The sequence below is a fragment of the Hemibagrus wyckioides genome, linkage group LG02 (genome assembly GCF_019097595.1).
Source record: "Hemibagrus wyckioides isolate EC202008001 linkage group LG02, SWU_Hwy_1.0, whole genome shotgun sequence".
Lineage (NCBI taxonomy): Eukaryota > Metazoa > Chordata > Actinopteri > Siluriformes > Bagridae > Hemibagrus > Hemibagrus wyckioides.
Window position 1 is genome coordinate 12,548,439 of NC_080711.1, and position 18,113 is coordinate 12,566,551.

An 18,113-nucleotide genomic window follows, 5' to 3' on the forward strand; every position below is an offset into this window, starting at 1 on the left:
AACTGACGGAGCGGGGTCAGCGGATGCTGAGGCGCATAGTGCGAAGAGATCGCCAACTTTCTGCAGAGTCAATCGCTACAGACCTCCAAACTTCATGTGGCCTTCAGATTAGCTCAAGAACAGTGCGCAGAGAGCTTCATGGAATGGGTTTCCATGGCCGAGCAGCTGCATCCAAGCCATACATCACCAAGTGCAATGCAAAGCGTCGGATGCAGTGGTGTAAAGCACGCCGCCACTGGACTCTAGAGCAGTGGAGACACGTTCTCTGGAGTGACGAATCGCACTTCTCCATCTGGCAATCTGATGGACGAGTCTGGGTTTGGCGGTTGCCAGGAGAACGGTACTTGTCTGACTGTATTGTGCCAAGTATAAAGTTTGGTGGAGGGGGGATTATGGTGTGGGGTTGTTTTTCAGGAGCTGGGCTTGGCCCCTTAGTTCCAGTGAAAGGAACTCTGAATGCTTCAGCATACCAAGACATTTTGGACAATTCCATGCTCCCAACTTTGTGGGAACAGTTTGGAGCTGGCCCCTTCCACTTCCAACATGACTGTGCACCAGTGCACAAAGCAAGGTCCATAAAGACATGGATGACAGAGTCTGGTGTGGATGAACTTGACTGGCCTGCACAGAGTCCTGACCTCAACCCGATAGAACACCTTTGGGATGAATTAGAGCGGAGACTGAGAGCCAGGCCTTCTCGTCCAACATCAGTGTGTGACCTCACAAATGCGCTTCTGGAAGAATGGTCAAAAATTCCCATAAAAACACTCCTAAACCTTGTGGACAGCCTTCCCAGAAGAGTTGAAGCTGTTATAGCTGCAAAGGGTGGACCAACGTCATATTGAACCCTATGGATTAGGAATGGGATGTCACTTAAGTTCATATGCGAGTCAAGGCAGGTGAGCGAATACTTTTGGCAATATAGTGTATGTGCCTACTACTACTAATATTATTAGAATAATTATTATTATAATGCTACAACCAGGGATTATTACATTATAAGTGTAAGACCTTTTTTTGCTGTCATTTATTATGATTATTAGTATTATTGTTGGTGATAATGATTATTGTTGTTATTGCTGATTAGGAACAACAATAATAATATTAATACTAATAACAATAACAACAACAACAATATTAATACTAATAACAACAACAAAACAACAACAACAACAACAACAATAATAATAATAAGAAGAAGAAGAAGAACTCTATGGCTTTAGTGAACGCTGGGAGGAAAATCAGGTTGCGCGCGCTGTAAGAGCGTGACGTCACCGCGCGATGGTGTGGTCAGCTGTTGTGAGACGAGACCACGGGAGGAAAAGAAGATTCCACGTAACTACCCAAACAGCGGGTCACTTCCAGGCAGAGACTGTGGTTTTGAGATTTTACTGTTCCACGTTGACGCCCGGAGAGATATCACGGGTCGCGGAGACAGTAATATAGGACACGTTTGTTTTGCGGCAGGAAAGGAAAGAAAATGGAGCTGGAGGACGGAGTGGTGTACCAGGACGACCCGGGCACGTCGGCGATTATGTCGGAGCGCGTGTCGGGCCTGGCCAGCTCCATCTACCGAGAGTTCGAGCGCCTCATCGGTAAATACGACGAGGACGTGGTGAAGGAGCTGATGCCGCTCGTCGTGGCCGTGCTCGAGAACCTTGACTCAGTGTTCGCTGAGAACCAGGAGCACGAAGTGGAACTGGAACTGCTCAAAGAGGACAACGAACAGCTCATCACGCAGTATGAGCGCGAGAAGGCGCTCAGGAAACACGCCGAGGAGGTGAGCTGGGCTTTTCCTAAACCCGTGATGCTTAACCCATGATGCTCTCTCAGAGCTCAGGGTCTTTGTTTTGCTTTTACACATCTGCCACCCGTTCTATGCACGTGTGTGTGTGTGTGTGTGTGTGTGCGGGTGGGTGTGGAGGCGGGGGGGGGGGTCTTTTGTCAACAAAAACCCCAGTGATGCTCGTCCACCCCCATATTAATGGGAATGCTCTAAGGCCTTCCAAAGAACGGAAGTTGGACGCTTTTTTAGAATACGTGCTTTGTTTACATGTTCTCCAGCACTCACTAGCCTTTCTTATTTATCCACATGGTTTAGAGACACTGGCGATGTCTTATTAGGGCAATGGAATAGGGATCGATTGGTATACAGTGATAACGTGGTGATATCAAGACAGCTGTTACTACTTTGAGATGAAAGCAACATTCTGTTCCTCATGCTGTCAGAAAACATAGCTTGAGAGAGAGAGAGAGAGAGAGAGAGAGAGCGAGAGAGAGACTTTCTCTATGACTGAGCAGTGTCTGACTAGGCCACGTAAACATTCCGAAAAGCATCACTTCATTTGTTGACCCTTTACATTTCCTATCCAGTTTCCCCATAAATAATTTATGTGGATATTCTGTGTGCTTTTTGTTAATACCTTAGCATAACAGAATAGTAAAGAGAGTCTTTCAACTAAAACTTGTAACTAAAATTATAACCTGTCTATAAATACCAGTGCCACAGACTCAGATCTGTTTTGAAATTGATGCAGGGAGAATAAACACATAAATTCTATGTAAGGTTAAGCATTCATTTGTCGTTCGTCTGTCATTAAACTTTCAGTTTGCATTGTCGAACATTTCTAAGCAAGCCATGTCACTATTTCACTAATCAGACCTGATTATGGGAATATAAAATGAAAAAGTCTGTAAAAACTCTCCCCTTCTGTCTCTCCCAGTAGTTCGTCTCGATAAGCTGCCTTCACACCAGAGAAACCTGATACAGAACCTGAGTTGGTTTATGTTTAAAAACTGGAGTCGCTGAAGTGCTTTTCATGCGTTTATCGGCTCTGCTCCAGTAATTTTCAGAGTGTTTGGTTTGTTCCGTCTATATCCGTTGATGACAACTGCTCTAAGGAGTTGTTACACCCACACAGGTTGAAGTTTGGGTGTACAAACATGCAGTGTAGTATCTGGATTCAGGCAACTGTCAGTAGAATATCTGCTCAAAATAACTACTCCTGACTCTGTAGCTTTCTAGGATCAGTAAACAGGAGGGAAAATAATTAGTTGTAGTTCATACAGCCAATCATACTTGCCTTACAGAATTCAGGTGCTCTAGCTTAGGCAGGGCATGTGTATATTTTGAGGATGTGGTTTTAGAGGACTCATTGAAAGGAAGAACATCTGGCTTTATCTAATCTACGCCAAAGATCACTGACTGTATCTTTGAAGGGGAACAGTCATATTTGGCTATTACTTAGTGTCAGTGCCACAAAAATGACAGTAATTCCAACCAAATTTTTAGACCAACTCCCAAAAGGATGTTTATTCTTTTATTCAAGTTCAGTAACCTCTTTATCCTGGTATGCAGATCCAGAACACTGAGTACAAGGTGGGAGAATACACCATGTGCATACACACACACACACACACACACACACTCATAACTGCAGGCAGTTTAGCATAGCCAATTTGCATGTTTTTGAGAAAACCAGAGAACCCTGAGAAAACCCATGTGATCTTGAGGAGACCATGTACTTCTGCACACAGGCAATAACCCAAGTTTAGAACTGAACCCTGGAGCTGTGAGGCAGTAATGCTACCAGCTGTGTCACTGTACTGCCCAGAGTCATGCATGATCTATTTAAATGCTTTTACAAAACATCTTACAGTGTAGATGGGAAAAGGTGTGTTATTACAGAGTTCTGTACTCTATCTACCTCAAAGCTTTTTTTACATACATAAATTTATCTTGACAGTGTCTGAACAGCAGCGCTCACAGACATCTAGCAAACTATTGATTACCAACCTTTTGGCTTTAAGTGTTTGAACAGAAGCAAAATACTTTTTCAGTATATTTAATGGTGTGTTTTCATAGAAATTCACTTTCACTCTTCTTTCAGCCACATGTGCCGTATACAGGCTTTACTTCCTTCCTTCAACAGCACACTTTGTCTTATTGACAGAGTTGGCATCAAGGTGTCTGCTCAATTTGCAAACAAATTCTTTACAAAATAACAATACTACATTCAGAGGAGATGGAGAGTACTACATGATCACACAATTTAAGTTAATAGGCTAAGTCTGTAGGTCTGTATGATGATGATAGGCTATAATATTTAGTTATTAAAATAGTGGTTCTGAATGAAATTATGTAATCTCAGACAGTAATATATCATTCATTCATTCATTCATTCATTCATTCATTCATTCATTCATTCATACATACATTCACCAAACTATCCATCTATCTATCCATCCATCCATCCATCCATCCATCCATTCACCCACCAACCCATTCATTCATTCATTCATTCATTCATTCACCAATCTATCCATTCATTCATTCATTCATTCATTCATTCATTCATTCATTCACTCATTCATTCATTAATTTGTTCGTTCAATCATTCATTCATTCATTCATCGCTAGGAATCATTGTCTCCTGGTCAGAGGATATTCATTGTAATAAATAGGTTATAAACACTCTAATTTCTTATACATGCAGTTTGTGATATCGGTCGTTCCTAATAGCCATCTTGGTCTAGATTATGTTGCTGTGTTTGTGTGTCAAAGAGGAGCTAGTCTCCTACCCTCCATCTGTTTGGGAAAAGGAGATTACTGGTTGATATGCACTAATCAGTTCTCCAAGTGAATTCTTTTGCCATGGTAAGCCTATTGAGCAGATTTCCTACACTGAACAAGGATTATGGCAACATGGCTGTCGTGTTGTCTGGTATAACTAGAGGTGTTTGCTGAGGCACAATAACTTTTTAGCTACAATATGATATTGTTATTTCAATAAATCACAGAGTAGGCTTGAGTAGCCAGAGCTTTATGCTGACGGCGGAAGGTCTGGACTCCACAGCAACTTTTACTGGCCAAGGACCACTCAAGAGGGCGTCTGACTGACATGGAAAGCAACAAATCACAGTTTGTTTTGATCAGTGTCATGTTTATGGGCATGAAAATTCAATGTCCATAAAAAAAACAGACCAGCATGCAACCACAGATTGTTCATTTAAGAAAAACATGCAAACTAATGCATGTATACCATGAACTTTACATAATTTGGAAAATCCATGATTTAGCTGATCCTCATGGCTTCCTTCTTCCACGAAGAAAGTCCTGTAGAATCCAACCAAACAGATGACTCCTGTAGTGTTTCCAGCTTCATATGCCAAATGACTTTTCATGTTTTTCTTATATGAAAATGATTATGCTAGTTGGTCCTTCCAAATTTCCCATGAAACCGTGAGCAGATTCTGTATTTACAGGGTGATGAGATCACATGTATAATTCGGATCATGATGTAACTTCCTTCCTGTAGATAATCTGTAGTGTCATATTTCACCAGCTTTGTTTCTGTACTTTTATTTCGACGGGTCGGTACTGTAAGAACTTACTGAAGCTTAGTACTATTTTCCACTGCTTTGTGCTGAAGAGGGCCACATGTCAGAGGTCGCAGTTAGGGGAGTCCCAACTAACTTGGCAACAATGCTGTGTACAAGAGTGACTCAGCACTCTGAAAGTCTTTACTGTGTCACTCCTTCCAGCCTCACTCATTCACAGTTCTCACAGTCTTACTGAAAGTCTTAGTAGAGCAGCAGGCGGCTGGATTGGGTTTCAAACGGAGCTTAGCATGGCTGCGAAGGATTTCGAACTCAGCTCTTAGCATGTACTAGTCCAACAGATTTGGAAGAAATGACATACGTTAGATAAGATAAATATGGCAGCACCTTTAAAATGATGAAATATGGACAGTGTATTTCTGATGCATTTCAGTTTTAACCACCATTCTGTTTTATTTCTAGCTAAGACAGTGATTTTACATAAAGTCTCGTTAGAGAAATAGAGTTATTGCTGTGAAGTGGAACTCAAACTCGCAGTGAACTCAAAAACCATCAGGAATATGATTCAAGATTCAAGAAGAAGCTTTTATTGTCATTTCAACCACATACAGCTGGCGCAGTACATAGTGAAATGAAACAACGTTTCTCCAGGACCTGGTGCTACATAAACATACAACAAGAAGTTCAATACAAAACAACAAACAACACCACAGAGCTAGGACAGAAGTTTGTCTTAGCCACGTAAAGTGCACAGTGTGCAGCTAGGTGCAAACAGAGCATAGACAAGACAGTGCAAAAAAGACAATAAATACAATAAAGACAACACAAAAGAACACAGGACACTTAGCGCTGAAAGGAAATAAAAGAACGTGTACTGGAATGTAAGTGAAATAAAATAGATAAAGTGAAATGATGTAGAAAAAAAAAAGTATTGTGCAAAAATATTGTGCAAAAATACACAGCAGCAGTTGAGGTAGTGCAAATAGAATAAACATAAGTATAACTATAGCAGCGGATGACAGGTAGAGGTAGTGCAGTAAGTAATGAACAGTATAAATTATGTGTGCGTGTGTGCGTCCACACAGTCAAGAGAGAGTGTGTGTATCTGTGTGTGAGAGAGACAGAGAGTTAGTATACAGTTCAGTCCTGAGTGAGAGTGTGTGTGTGTGTGTGTGTGTGAGAGAGTGTAGAACAGTTCAGTCCTGAGTGAGAGTGTGTGTGAGAGTGTAGAACAGTTCAGTCCCGGGTGTTGAGGAGCCTAATGGCTTGAGGAAAGAAACTGTTACACAGTCTGGTTGTGAGGGCCCGAATGCTCCGGTACCTCTTTCCAGATGGCAGGAGGGTGAAGAGTGTGTGTGAGGGGTGTGTGGGGTCAGCCACAATGCTGATGGCTTTGCGGATGCAGCGTGCGGTGTAAATGTCTGTGATAGAGGGGAGAGAGACTCCGATGATCTTCTCAGCTGTCCTCACTATCCGCTGAAGGGTCTTGCGATCTGAGACGGTGCAGTTCCCAAACCAGGCAGTGATGCAGCTGCTCAGGACGCTCTCGATGGTCCCTCTGTAGAACACAGACAGGATGGGGGGAGGGAGATGGGCTTTACTCAGCCTCCTCAGGAAGTAGAGGCTTTCTTTGCTGGGCTTTCTTGGTGATGGAGCTGGTGTTGAGTGACCAGGTGAAGTTCTCCGCCAGATGGACACCAAGGAATTTGATGCTCTTGACGATCTCCACAGAGGAGCCATCGATGGACAGCGGAGAATGGTCACACTGTGCTCTCCTGAAGTCAACAACCATCTCTTTGCTCTTGTCGACGTTCAGGGAGAGGTTGTTGGCTCTGCACCAGGCTGTTAGATGTTGCACCTCCTCTTTGTATGCTGACTCGTCGTTCTTGCTGATGAGACCCACCACGGTCGTGTCATCAGCAAACTTGACGATGTGGTTGGAGCTGTGCATTGCTGCACAGTCGTGAGTCAGCAGAGTGAACAGCAATGGACTGAGCACACAGCCCTGAGGTGCTCCAGTGCTCAGTGTGGTGGTGCTGGAGATACTGCTCCCGATCCGGACTGACTGAGGTCTCCCAGTCAGGAAATCCAGGATCCAGTTGCAGAGAGAGGTGTACAGGCCCAGGAGACTCAGCTTCTTAATCAGCTGCTGAGGATGCTTCAGAATTCAGAAGATTCAGAGCATGAGAAGTAATATACTTGTTAGCTAGTTCATCGGCCAGTTAAAAGATCCAGTGTAGTTTGTTCACTTTTTATGTCCAGAGGCGTAACATCATTTCATGTGAGTTTGTTAGTCATCAAAATAGATTTAACTGAACTATTTGCCTTCATTATAATCTATTCTGTCTATACAATGCATACTTGCTTAGACTGTGTTTAATTCTGTGACTTTCTAAGCCATCTTGGCTTAAATCTGTTCTATTGTACCAAATTAAAGAAAAAACGAAAAACAAAACAATGGCTCTATATGCGGTGGGGAGCATGTTGCTGTCGTGGCAGAGTGGTTTGGATCCACTTGTAACTTTAAAGTGAAGTGTCAACGAAAAATCAGTACAAAGGTATTTTAAGGGATTACCTTTAGTTTATGGTGTAATATTTCTATCCTGTTGGGAGTGGTCTCTCCAAAGACGACCTCGCCCTCATCTACGGCATGGTGGCTTACTGAATGGTTTGAAGTCTATGATAATGTATACTGTGGTTTACACAGTTCACTAGATTTCAACTCACAGGCACACCTGTGGGGGATTTGGGCCTTGTATTAGACAGCCCTCTCCATCATCATCATCATCATCATCATTAAATGAAACACTACTTAAGGAATTATTTCTTAATTAATGGTGTTCATCGCTCTAGTTCAACACTAAAGCACACTGAAAATATTCTAATGGCTTTTTGTGGTCTAGAATGTAAGCATGAGACATGTTCTATCTTTTTGTTTCTTATGAATGCAGGCAGCATTTGTATGGATGTTGTCAGTTCTTTCTTTCTTGAAGAAAAAACAGTAAAATTTCTTAAAGTTTCATTGTTTCTAAAATTAATGAATGTTTGTAGTGAGGACCAAAGGCTTAAATTCTAAAGTAAACTCCTAGCATGTCAATAAGAGTATTGTAAATGTGATTTGCTATACACAAATTTGAGCAGATCCATCACTGAGTAAAAAATGAAAGCTGTATTTGAGAATATATATTGCCAGTAAAATTACACCGATAATCCCCCACATTTGGAGTGTAAAAAATAGGACAATTAATAGACACAATTAGTAATGGCCTAAAAAGGTCTATTAAAACTCCTTAAAACCAAATCTCTAGAGACACTGCATAACTGCATCTACTTCACAAAGCTTTTATAATTATATGGCTGTCACATGGAAACCATTTGGAAGACTTTGCAACAAAAGCTAGTGGTTAACGCTCACAACCTGGCTTGCTTATAATTAGGATAAAAGAATAGTGTGGTCTTTTTGGGAAATTAAGGAGTTGAGTTTTACTGAGCAACGAAGAAATGTCCTGTAAACCTCCTCCTGCATGCAGTGTTTCAAAATGTGTTTAAACCTTAAACTCCTTTGAAGACAAACAAAGAATTACATTGGTTTAGAATTAGTAGTACTTAGGCACTATTCTAAAGCATTTTGTAGTATGTTCATACTGAGAATTTAATGAAGAAGAGGACAAGATGGTCACTCAAATAAGGTCATTAAAATATATCTTGTATGCAGTTGAGTCTTCTTCTTCTTCTTCTTCTTCCGGCCTTTCCCTTCAGGGGTCGCCATAGCGAATCATCTCTCTCCACCTATTCCTTTCTTCTGCCTCCTCAACACTTGCACCCACTCATTTATTACATCCATATACCTCCTCTTTGGCCTTCCTCTTTGCCTCCTGCCTGGCAGCTCCATGTCCAACATTCTCCTACCAATATACTCACTCTCCCTCCTCTGGACATGTCCAAACCATCTTAATCTGGCCTCCCTAACTTTGTCCCCCAAACGTCCAATGTGAGCTGTCCCTCTGATGTACTCGTTCTTGTATGCAGTTGAGTATTATATGTTAATTGTGATACAGTGAAAATGTACAGTTGTAGACTTGAAACTTATTACCAACTTCAAGCTCAGAGACTTGAGCCTTATCTCAGACTTGCAGAAAGTGATGTGTGATCATCATTTGCATCCATAAAGTGATATTGTGTATTCTTTAAACAGCTATTTAAAAACAATGTTGTCAATAGACTGATAGTAACATCTGGACTGAATGATTTTTTTTTATCATGAATGTAGCTGAAGGTGAATATGGATATAACGTGACAAGAACCTTCTGTTTGCATCAGTTCAGCTCTTGGGGGCGATGGAGCAGTTTGTAGTGCTGGCTGTGTGATGAGAAGTTAAATTGACAGGAAGAGCAGCAACACGCTGCTATCCTGTAGTGTCTCTGAGTCCACATCTCCGCGACCACTAAATCCAAGAGAGCCTCTTAATAGGGTGTCTCCGGGATGTCGTTACTTTTCTGATTACATGATCCTTTGTTGTGACGGGCAGAACTGAGAACCTCTTGGTGTTATGCCAAAAGGCTTCTCAAGTGCTTGGGCTAATCTTTTCCATCTTAAAGCAGCTAATAAGGCTTTGAGTTACCAGTGTTTGGAACTCCACATTAAGATGTTGGCCTTTATTCAGAGGAATGAGCACTAATAGGTGTGATGTCTAATAATAGATCATTTAGGAGTTTCCCCAGTAGAAAACAGAAGATTAAACGGCACAGATAACAGTCTCCTGCTCAGTGGGTGTGTGTGGAAACTGGAATTTGAAGTCAGACAATAAAACAACAAAATTTGGTCGGCTAAAATGTCACACACCCTGCGACTTATGACCTGATTTTACTCTCTTATGTTTTGTGATGTCACACTGGAATAATATTCTGTGCATTTCTTTCTTATTATTGTCTTAACATTGTCTTATTGTTGTGTTCTCCACCACATGAGCAGAAGTTTATCGAGTTTGAGGACTCCCAGGAGCAGGAGAAGAAGGATCTGCAGACCAATGTGGAAAGGATGAACTCGCATTCACGCCAGCTGGAGCTGAAACTTAAGAACTTTTCTGATCAGAGTAAGCGCTTTCTCTTTCTCTCACTCACTCTGTCCCTCCTCCATGCATTTCTTCTCCGTCAGCCTCATCCAACTCTGTCCTTCCAACTCTGGCAATTTATCAACAATTTCATGTTGCATGGTGACAGGTTCTATCATACACCACATCTCTAATGTTGCCGCTGTGGCTGGGTGATATGACAATATGATTCATACGAAGTGGATACAATTTTATGTATCCAATATTATGTAATGATGAAAATCTCATTAGTTGTTACATGTTATACAACACTGCAATCAGATTGGTCATAATGTGTTGCTCTTAAAGCAAGGCTCTGGCCGTAGTGCTGGCTGAATTTATTTACATACATTAATATGCTTGTTCTAATAAGTTATTGTGCCTATATTAATGACTTACATGGGAACTTATATGGTGGATGATCCACATACCAAAAGGCTAATAATAAACAGATTAAAGAAATATGATAAAAGAAATATGATACGGTGAATCATTCACTGTGTGCAGCATTTATTTAACATTTCTGGAACGAGTCTCCAGTGTCAGAGCTTTGTAACAGTGAGGTTTGGAGTGGTCAGATCTTAAGGACAGTGGACTGTATGGTATCTTGTTCATATAAATGTGTGTTTTATTGTTGTATTAACGTCAAGAGAGAGAACAGAGACAGGGTGCTGAGGGATCGGCTGCTTATAGCTGCTGTAACTAGCGATAGTCTAGAAACTTGTCTCTCAGGCATTCGGTAACATCAAATGTTATGAAAACGGTTTAAAGGTTAAAATGTACATCGATCAGGTGTAATTATGACCACCCGCCTAATATTGTGTTGGTCCCCCTTTTGTTACCAAAACAGCCCTGACCCATCATGCACTGTGTATTCTGACACCTTTCTATCAGAACCAGCATTACCCTCTTCAGTAATTTGAGCAACAGTAGCTCGTCTGTTGGATCGGGTCACACGGGCCAGCCTTCGCTCCCCACGTACATCAATGAGCCATGGCCATGACCCTGTCACTGGTTCACCACTGTTCCTACCTTGGACCACTTTTGATAGATACTGACCACTGCAGACCGGGAACACCCCACAAGAGCTGAAGTTTTGGAGATGCTCTGATCCAGTCCTTTAGCCATCACAATTTGGACCTTGTCAAACTCGCTCAAATCCTTACACTTGCCCATTTATCCTGCTTCTAACACATCAACTTTGAGGACAAAATGTTCACTTGCTGCCTAATATATCCCACCCACTAACAGGTGCCATGATGAGGAGATAATAAGTTTTATTCACTTCACCTCTCAGTGCTCATGTTATGGCTTATCTGTGTATAATGTCGTTCAGATGTTGTTACTAAATGAATCTTTAAATCAGTGAATTCAAAATGTAAATTATTGTTGGTAATAGACATATAAGAGATGTTACTATTGAAAAATAATCCAGTTTGGGGTGTTAACAGTAACTCTGCCACATCATCTTGTCATAAACTATTTTATTAGAACAGCACATCCTATCATACTTTGTGCATCATTGATAATTCATTTCAGTTCAGTTAGGAACCATCAGCTAGGGGCTAGGAAAAGTACCAGCAATCATTATTATGTCCAAATCTTATACTTGTAAATGTATACAGCATTCATGTGTTTGTAATACGTAGCTGCAGTATCAGTGTGTTTCCCTCTGTCCCTCTTTTTTTCCATGCCACTCACTCAGTTATGAATTTATGATTCCCCCACAAAGGTATTGTGCACGTAATCTAGGCTATGACCTCATTTTAGTCACACCATCTTCCACACATGCCCATTAACTCTCACCAACCAGCGCAGTAACAAAACAGCAATTGAATCATATTCATTTGTAATCTTTTCCAGCTCCAATGTATTTATTCTCCATAGCACAGGTATGATTTAGATTTATTTGTGGTCTTAGCCTCCATCTAGCAGGATTAAGGTGTATGCTGTATTATTGGTGCATTAAGCCTATAGGAAACATATTTGGAAATTATAAAGCTCTCATGTGTATCAAAACATATACCCACAGACTCTAATAAGGTGCTCGTGTATGGAAATCACAGCTCAAAAAAGCAGCCGTGTGCAGCCAACCCTTGTAAGTGGTGAATGATTCACAAGAGGCGTATGCTGCCTAGGAATATTTCTCATTGAGTTCATAGTCCAGTTTCAGCATGAGCAGAGCATTACAGCATACTCTATAAGATGCAGAAGATCCAGGACTATGTACTAGTCAGTATTAATCAGTGATTTCATAAGGGTCATGCTAGGTTTTGATACACTATCAATTGAGCTGCTATTTGCAGCATTATTGCTTCAAGTATAGAAAGAAAATGCTTACTCCTTCATAATGCAGTTTATAATCCACATTTTGTTGTAAAAAAAAAGCTGTCTGTTACAACCTGGAACCTGACTTGATTGAGCTTTTGAGTTGTCATAGGATCTGCTGATTTATTCATCTGTTTATGTGCAAGCTACACGAGTGCCCTCCATACAGCACCCCCAAACATCAACATCTCCTCCTGTTCCATCTTTCACCACTGCCTCAGGGCTGTGTCACATTATTATTTTATTTGCCAAGAAGCTATAACACATCTGAACGTGAGCACCGAGTCTGGATGGCTTTGGCTTTGTAGCGTATATTCAGTTTCATTATTATGTACAGAAGTCTAAACCTGGATTAGAGCTTATTTCATACTAATCTTGATGTTACCGTACATGACACGATAAGTAAGGAATTACAAAGAACATCTTATTCTTCTTTTAAGCCTTCTGGGTAAAATGCTGCCTTTGGGTTTGTTATTCAGTCATGGTTGCATTTATGTGCTAATAACTCATTCATATGGACAGGGATACTCTCCAGACGTTTTTGCATTCAAATGGACATTTTTTTCCCCCCAGTGACTGTAGACATGAAGAGGAGCTCTCTTAGTCTCCGAGTCTGTTTGAAACTGAAGCTTATTCATATTTATACTGCTGTGTGATAGAGAAGGCTAGGCTGTTAAATTTCTTTAAATTTTACATTTAATTGTTTATTACTTTTAGTATAAATGTAGTATATTAATAGGATTTAATACTCCTAAATTAATTATATATATATATATATATATATATATATATATATATATATATATATATATATATATATATATATATATATATACAATCTATTTCTTGTAGTTATGTATGATGATTTTTTTTTTCAGATTTGCTTTGAAAAAATGCATACAAACCCAGACATCTATGTATTTTTTTGACATAATTGAGTTAATCGAGTTGTATCTACGTTCTGTCCTTCTTAATGCTTCATGTCTGTTTTCCCAATCCACCCACACAAGAGTTAAAAATGTCCCGCTGACGTGACTGATGCACACCTATTTCCATGAATCATTAAATGAAATTATTTCCGAAAGTCCGTGAAGAATTTATTAAACCGTTGGCATCAGCTGTGTCAAGCTTGATGGGTCACTCTAACCCTGACTAAATTAATCTGATTTGCTGAATTTCCACCTGAGAAATCATGGATCAGGACCTCTTGACATTTTGGAATGAATGAAGATTTCACACTCAGGAAGGACAAGTTACTTGGGTCAAGATTCCAGCTTTAGCCACTGTACATTAAATGCTCAAACTGATTTCTACAAATGGCCTTACAAAATCCTTTTTAATAGACTACATAGTCACCCAGTGGCTAAATGGTAGTACTAAATGATTCAGAGGGATGATTGCTTTTTCTGGTAGTGATTACTCCATATCTCTATATTGACACTGCAAGGATGTAACTGGGATCCTGTGAATGAAAAAAAGATACTGGATTAGAACAGTTAAAGGAAAATTGTCAGGCTTATGCTTAATCTCCATCCTGGAAAACATCTTGTGAATTCAGTATGGGTGTGAAGAACCTCTGAACCACGTATTGGATTGAGGTGGTTTTCACATGGTTTCAGTGTAAACAGTAGGGGTAGAGTGTGAAGCAACCAATGCCTTTATTCACAACATTTCTTTTCTCAAGATGCACATTATCATAACCTTCACATGAACTCCTGCCATTTTTACTATTTATATTGTTGGGCAAAATTAGAGGAAGTGGTCAGGGAAAGAATTCTGGGTATGCTGAAAGATGTGTAATCTCTGACCTGCTTCCTAGTGGACAGACCATTTAATCCTCCACATGTGGGAGAGTTAGGCAGGCAAGTATGTGAAAAGTGCTACGTGTGTAGCTGTCACCCTTACATGGAGTTTTTTCAGTGTTTTAAGGACATTTTTAAACTCAAATTTTATCCCATTTTTATCTACATGCATGAGGTCATGCATGCTCACTATTGGCTTTTGTAGAGAGAGGGAGAGGTCTACCATCCTTCCCCCCTAGACAGCAGAGCCAGTTTTTCTCTCAAATGTCTATGGATTTGTCAAAATTTGACAGTGTGCCGCAGTGCGTGATGTCACGACTCCCATTACTTTGCGGCCATCAAACATTGTCCACCACAGACTCAGATTGATTCTGCTTTGCCTTGGATTGTCCTGTTTGCCCATGGGTTGTCTTGACTCATGTTTTGGATTTGGAATTTTCATGCATGTATGTGTTCTATCGTTGGTTTCTGTTCCATTACTTTTGAATGTTCTTAGATGTGTGATTTTTTGTTTCAGTGTCACTGGATCCACTACTGTTTGCCACATCTGTGTTTGTTTTCTATCCTATTGTTGCTCAATCCCTGTCACCACTTTGAGTCATAAAATAAATTCTGCTACATTTGCATCCAACCCTTAGGGTCTGAGTTGTGACAATGAAAATCAGCGAGACTTGATTTCCAGGTGGTAGGGTGAATTCTGTTGTGTTGTTCCACATAAGGACATTTTAGAAAATGACTAACAACCTGTGAAATGATTCTCACCCATTCTCTTATTGTCTCTCTTTCTTTTATCTCGCTCACTCACAGTAAGCCGTTTGGAGGAAAGAGAGGCAGAACTCAAGAAAGAGTACAATGCTCTTCATCAGCGACACACAGAGGTAACACAGCGGCATCATCTCTACTGTAACTGTTACTGTACAATTGTACAGTTATTATTACTACACATTTTGTGCATCATGTTGCGCAGTTTTCTGTACAAATATTTTATCTCATAATATTTCTAATTATTTTGGTTTATTTGGTTTTGGTTTATTATTATTTAATAAAAAATGTCATTTTTATTTTCTAATGTAGGTATTTATATGCAGAATTGTTCAGGAGTAGGCCAGGTTTTCACTGCAGCTGTATATTGTATATACACCGAACAGGCATAACATTATGACTAATGTTGGTGTTCGTCCCCCTTTTGCTGAAAAACAGCCCTGACCCGTCATGCACTGTGTATTCTGACACCTTTCTATCAGAACCAGCATTAACTTCTTATCTGTTGGATCAGATCACACGGGCCAGCCTTCACTCCCCATGTACAGTTAGCCAGTTAGCTTTGGCCACCCATGACCCTGTCGCCGGGTTCACCACTGTTCCTTCCTTGGTCCCCTTTTGATAGATACTGACCACTGCAGACCGGGAACACCCCACAAGAGCTGCAGTTTTGGAGATGCTCTGATCCAGTCGTCTAGCCATCACAATTGGGCCCTTGTTAAACTTGCTCAAATCCTTACACTTGCCCATTTTTCCTGCTTCTAACACATCAACTTTGAGGACAAATTGTTCACTTGCTGCCTCTAATATATCCCACCCACTAACAGGTGCCATGATGAGGAGATAATCAGTGTTATTCACTTCACCTCTCACTGCTCATAATGTTATGCCTGATCAGTGTAACTGTGTATTCTGACAAAAAAAACTTGACTTTTGTATGATGAAAAAGGAAAGGATTAAATGATAAAAAGCAAGGTGATATACAACACCACCAGCGTCAGTCTGTGTTTTTAGCAGAGGCACATGTTTAGCATTGCTTACCATGCTAAATATCTGTTACCAGTTATCAGCAGTGATGTTCTTGTTTGTTTCCTGCAGATGATTCATAACTACATGGAACATGTAGAACGTATCAAACTCCAGCAGATAACCGGAGGAGAGGTGTCAGATACTGGAACCCTGGGCAGAGTCAGGTAGGTCAGGGCTATACAGCTCATGAAAAAAATCCCTTTATAATTGATTAACAACTTGCAAACAAATGCATGCTAATGTGAAAATACCATACGCTGTACTTAAAATGTTATTTTGCAGTATAATATTATACAACCAACAGAAATGTAGTCTTATTAACATTTTGCGAAGTTTCTTTGCATCAATTGGGAAGAGAAATAAAGCTGAGCACAATTTTTAGTAAAATGTGTAAGGGAAATCAACATATATGCCATAGTGACACATAAAGAGACATATTAGTAGCTTGTTTGTCTGCTCTGTTGTATACTACATATATAAGGGCAGGCAGTCAGAACAAATACCATTATTGGAATAATACTAATAAGTCTGTTGTGTTTCTTGCAGGAAAAATGCATCTAAATGAATGCATTTTATGCATGGCATACTTAATTTCTGTATATTATCAAATTATGTATCAATTTTCATTTTTGTGTCCTAAAATATTGCACATGCAGTTATTTTGAGCTCTTATTGTTCTTATTGCTGTCACAGGTTTTGCCAATGTTTACCTCTCATGGTTTATGTGATATAAATGCACAGTATAGAAGTATTGATAACGAAATGTTCAGTCAATCGCACTATAAAATTTTAATGTCTGTCTGTTTTTCTAATTTCCTCTCTGCATTCATTCCTGGATGCTAGGAAAGAGCGACCGCTCTCTCTGGGCATCTTCCCCATGTCTGGTGGTGGTGGGAACAACTCTCAGATCCCGGATTTCCTGGGCCGAGCAGAGACTCCGGGGACAGAAGGCTGGAGATTCTCTGATCTTAGTCAACATCGATCAAATGCCAGTCTCAAGGTACTTAAACCTCTGTGGAATTCCCTGGTATGATGCATCAACCGTAATACATACAAGCCTCAATGAAGTGAGACGGGATGCTAATCTTAAGGCCACAGCACCAAAGCCTAGACATGAAAGATGTACATAAGCAACGTTTCTGTTAGAGAAGAGCGCTTGTCATGTGTAACGATTGTAACTCTTTGTAGTTTCAACATCTCTCTCTCTCTCTCTCTCTCTCTCTCTCTCTCACACACACACACACACACACATCCAGTTTGTGTACTGTAGGTGATGGTGTATATAATAAATTATTCTCAAACATGTTTAGCAGATGCAGAATCAGAATACCAGCATTAACACAGAAAGATTTAAGACATTTAAGCATTAGAATAATTTTTTTATATACGGAGTCTAGTCGCTAGGAGAACGAAGCATAACTGAATATCTTGGGGTAAGTATCTCAAACCATGTGACACACTCACTCTCACTGGCTCTTGAGCTGTATGTGTGTCTGACTTGTATTTATGCCTGACAAAATATCCATGAATACCATACAGAAGACCTGGGCAAAGGAGATTTATAATATATATATATATATATTTATAATATATATATATACAAAAATTCAGTGCTTCCTCTGAGACAATGTTAGCTGCAAGCTTCAGTCTGGGTTCTTCTGTCTGGTGGTTACTGATGCTTAAAATGCTTTCATATGCATGTCAACAACTTCCAACACGTTTGGGGTATTGTGTCAGTGTGATGGTATACTGTGGAAATTGTT

The 18,113-nt window shown here is 40.2% G+C and overlaps 1 protein-coding gene across 11 annotated transcripts in view; it reads left to right on the top strand.

The window, feature by feature from the left end:
* Positions 1 to 1,277: 1,277 nt before the first annotated feature.
* The window catches only part of spag9a (sperm associated antigen 9a), a 36,419-nt gene continuing 19,583 nt past the window's right edge, over positions 1,278 to 18,113 (top strand). For 8 of the 11 annotated variants that reach the window (XM_058414907.1, XM_058414891.1, XM_058414915.1 and 5 more), the window contains exons 1-5: positions 1,278 to 1,780; positions 10,312 to 10,432; positions 15,367 to 15,437; positions 16,420 to 16,514; positions 17,194 to 17,350. In XM_058414907.1, coding sequence (XP_058270890.1) covers positions 1,481 to 1,780; positions 10,312 to 10,432; positions 15,367 to 15,437; positions 16,420 to 16,514; positions 17,194 to 17,350 — 744 coding nt within the window. In that variant the 5' untranslated portion in view covers positions 1,278 to 1,480. The remainder of the gene's footprint in view (positions 1,781 to 10,311; positions 10,433 to 15,366; positions 15,438 to 16,419; positions 16,515 to 17,193; positions 17,351 to 18,113) is intronic. The other 3 variants (XM_058414952.1, XM_058414977.1, XM_058414960.1) reach the window with 1 other exon arrangement.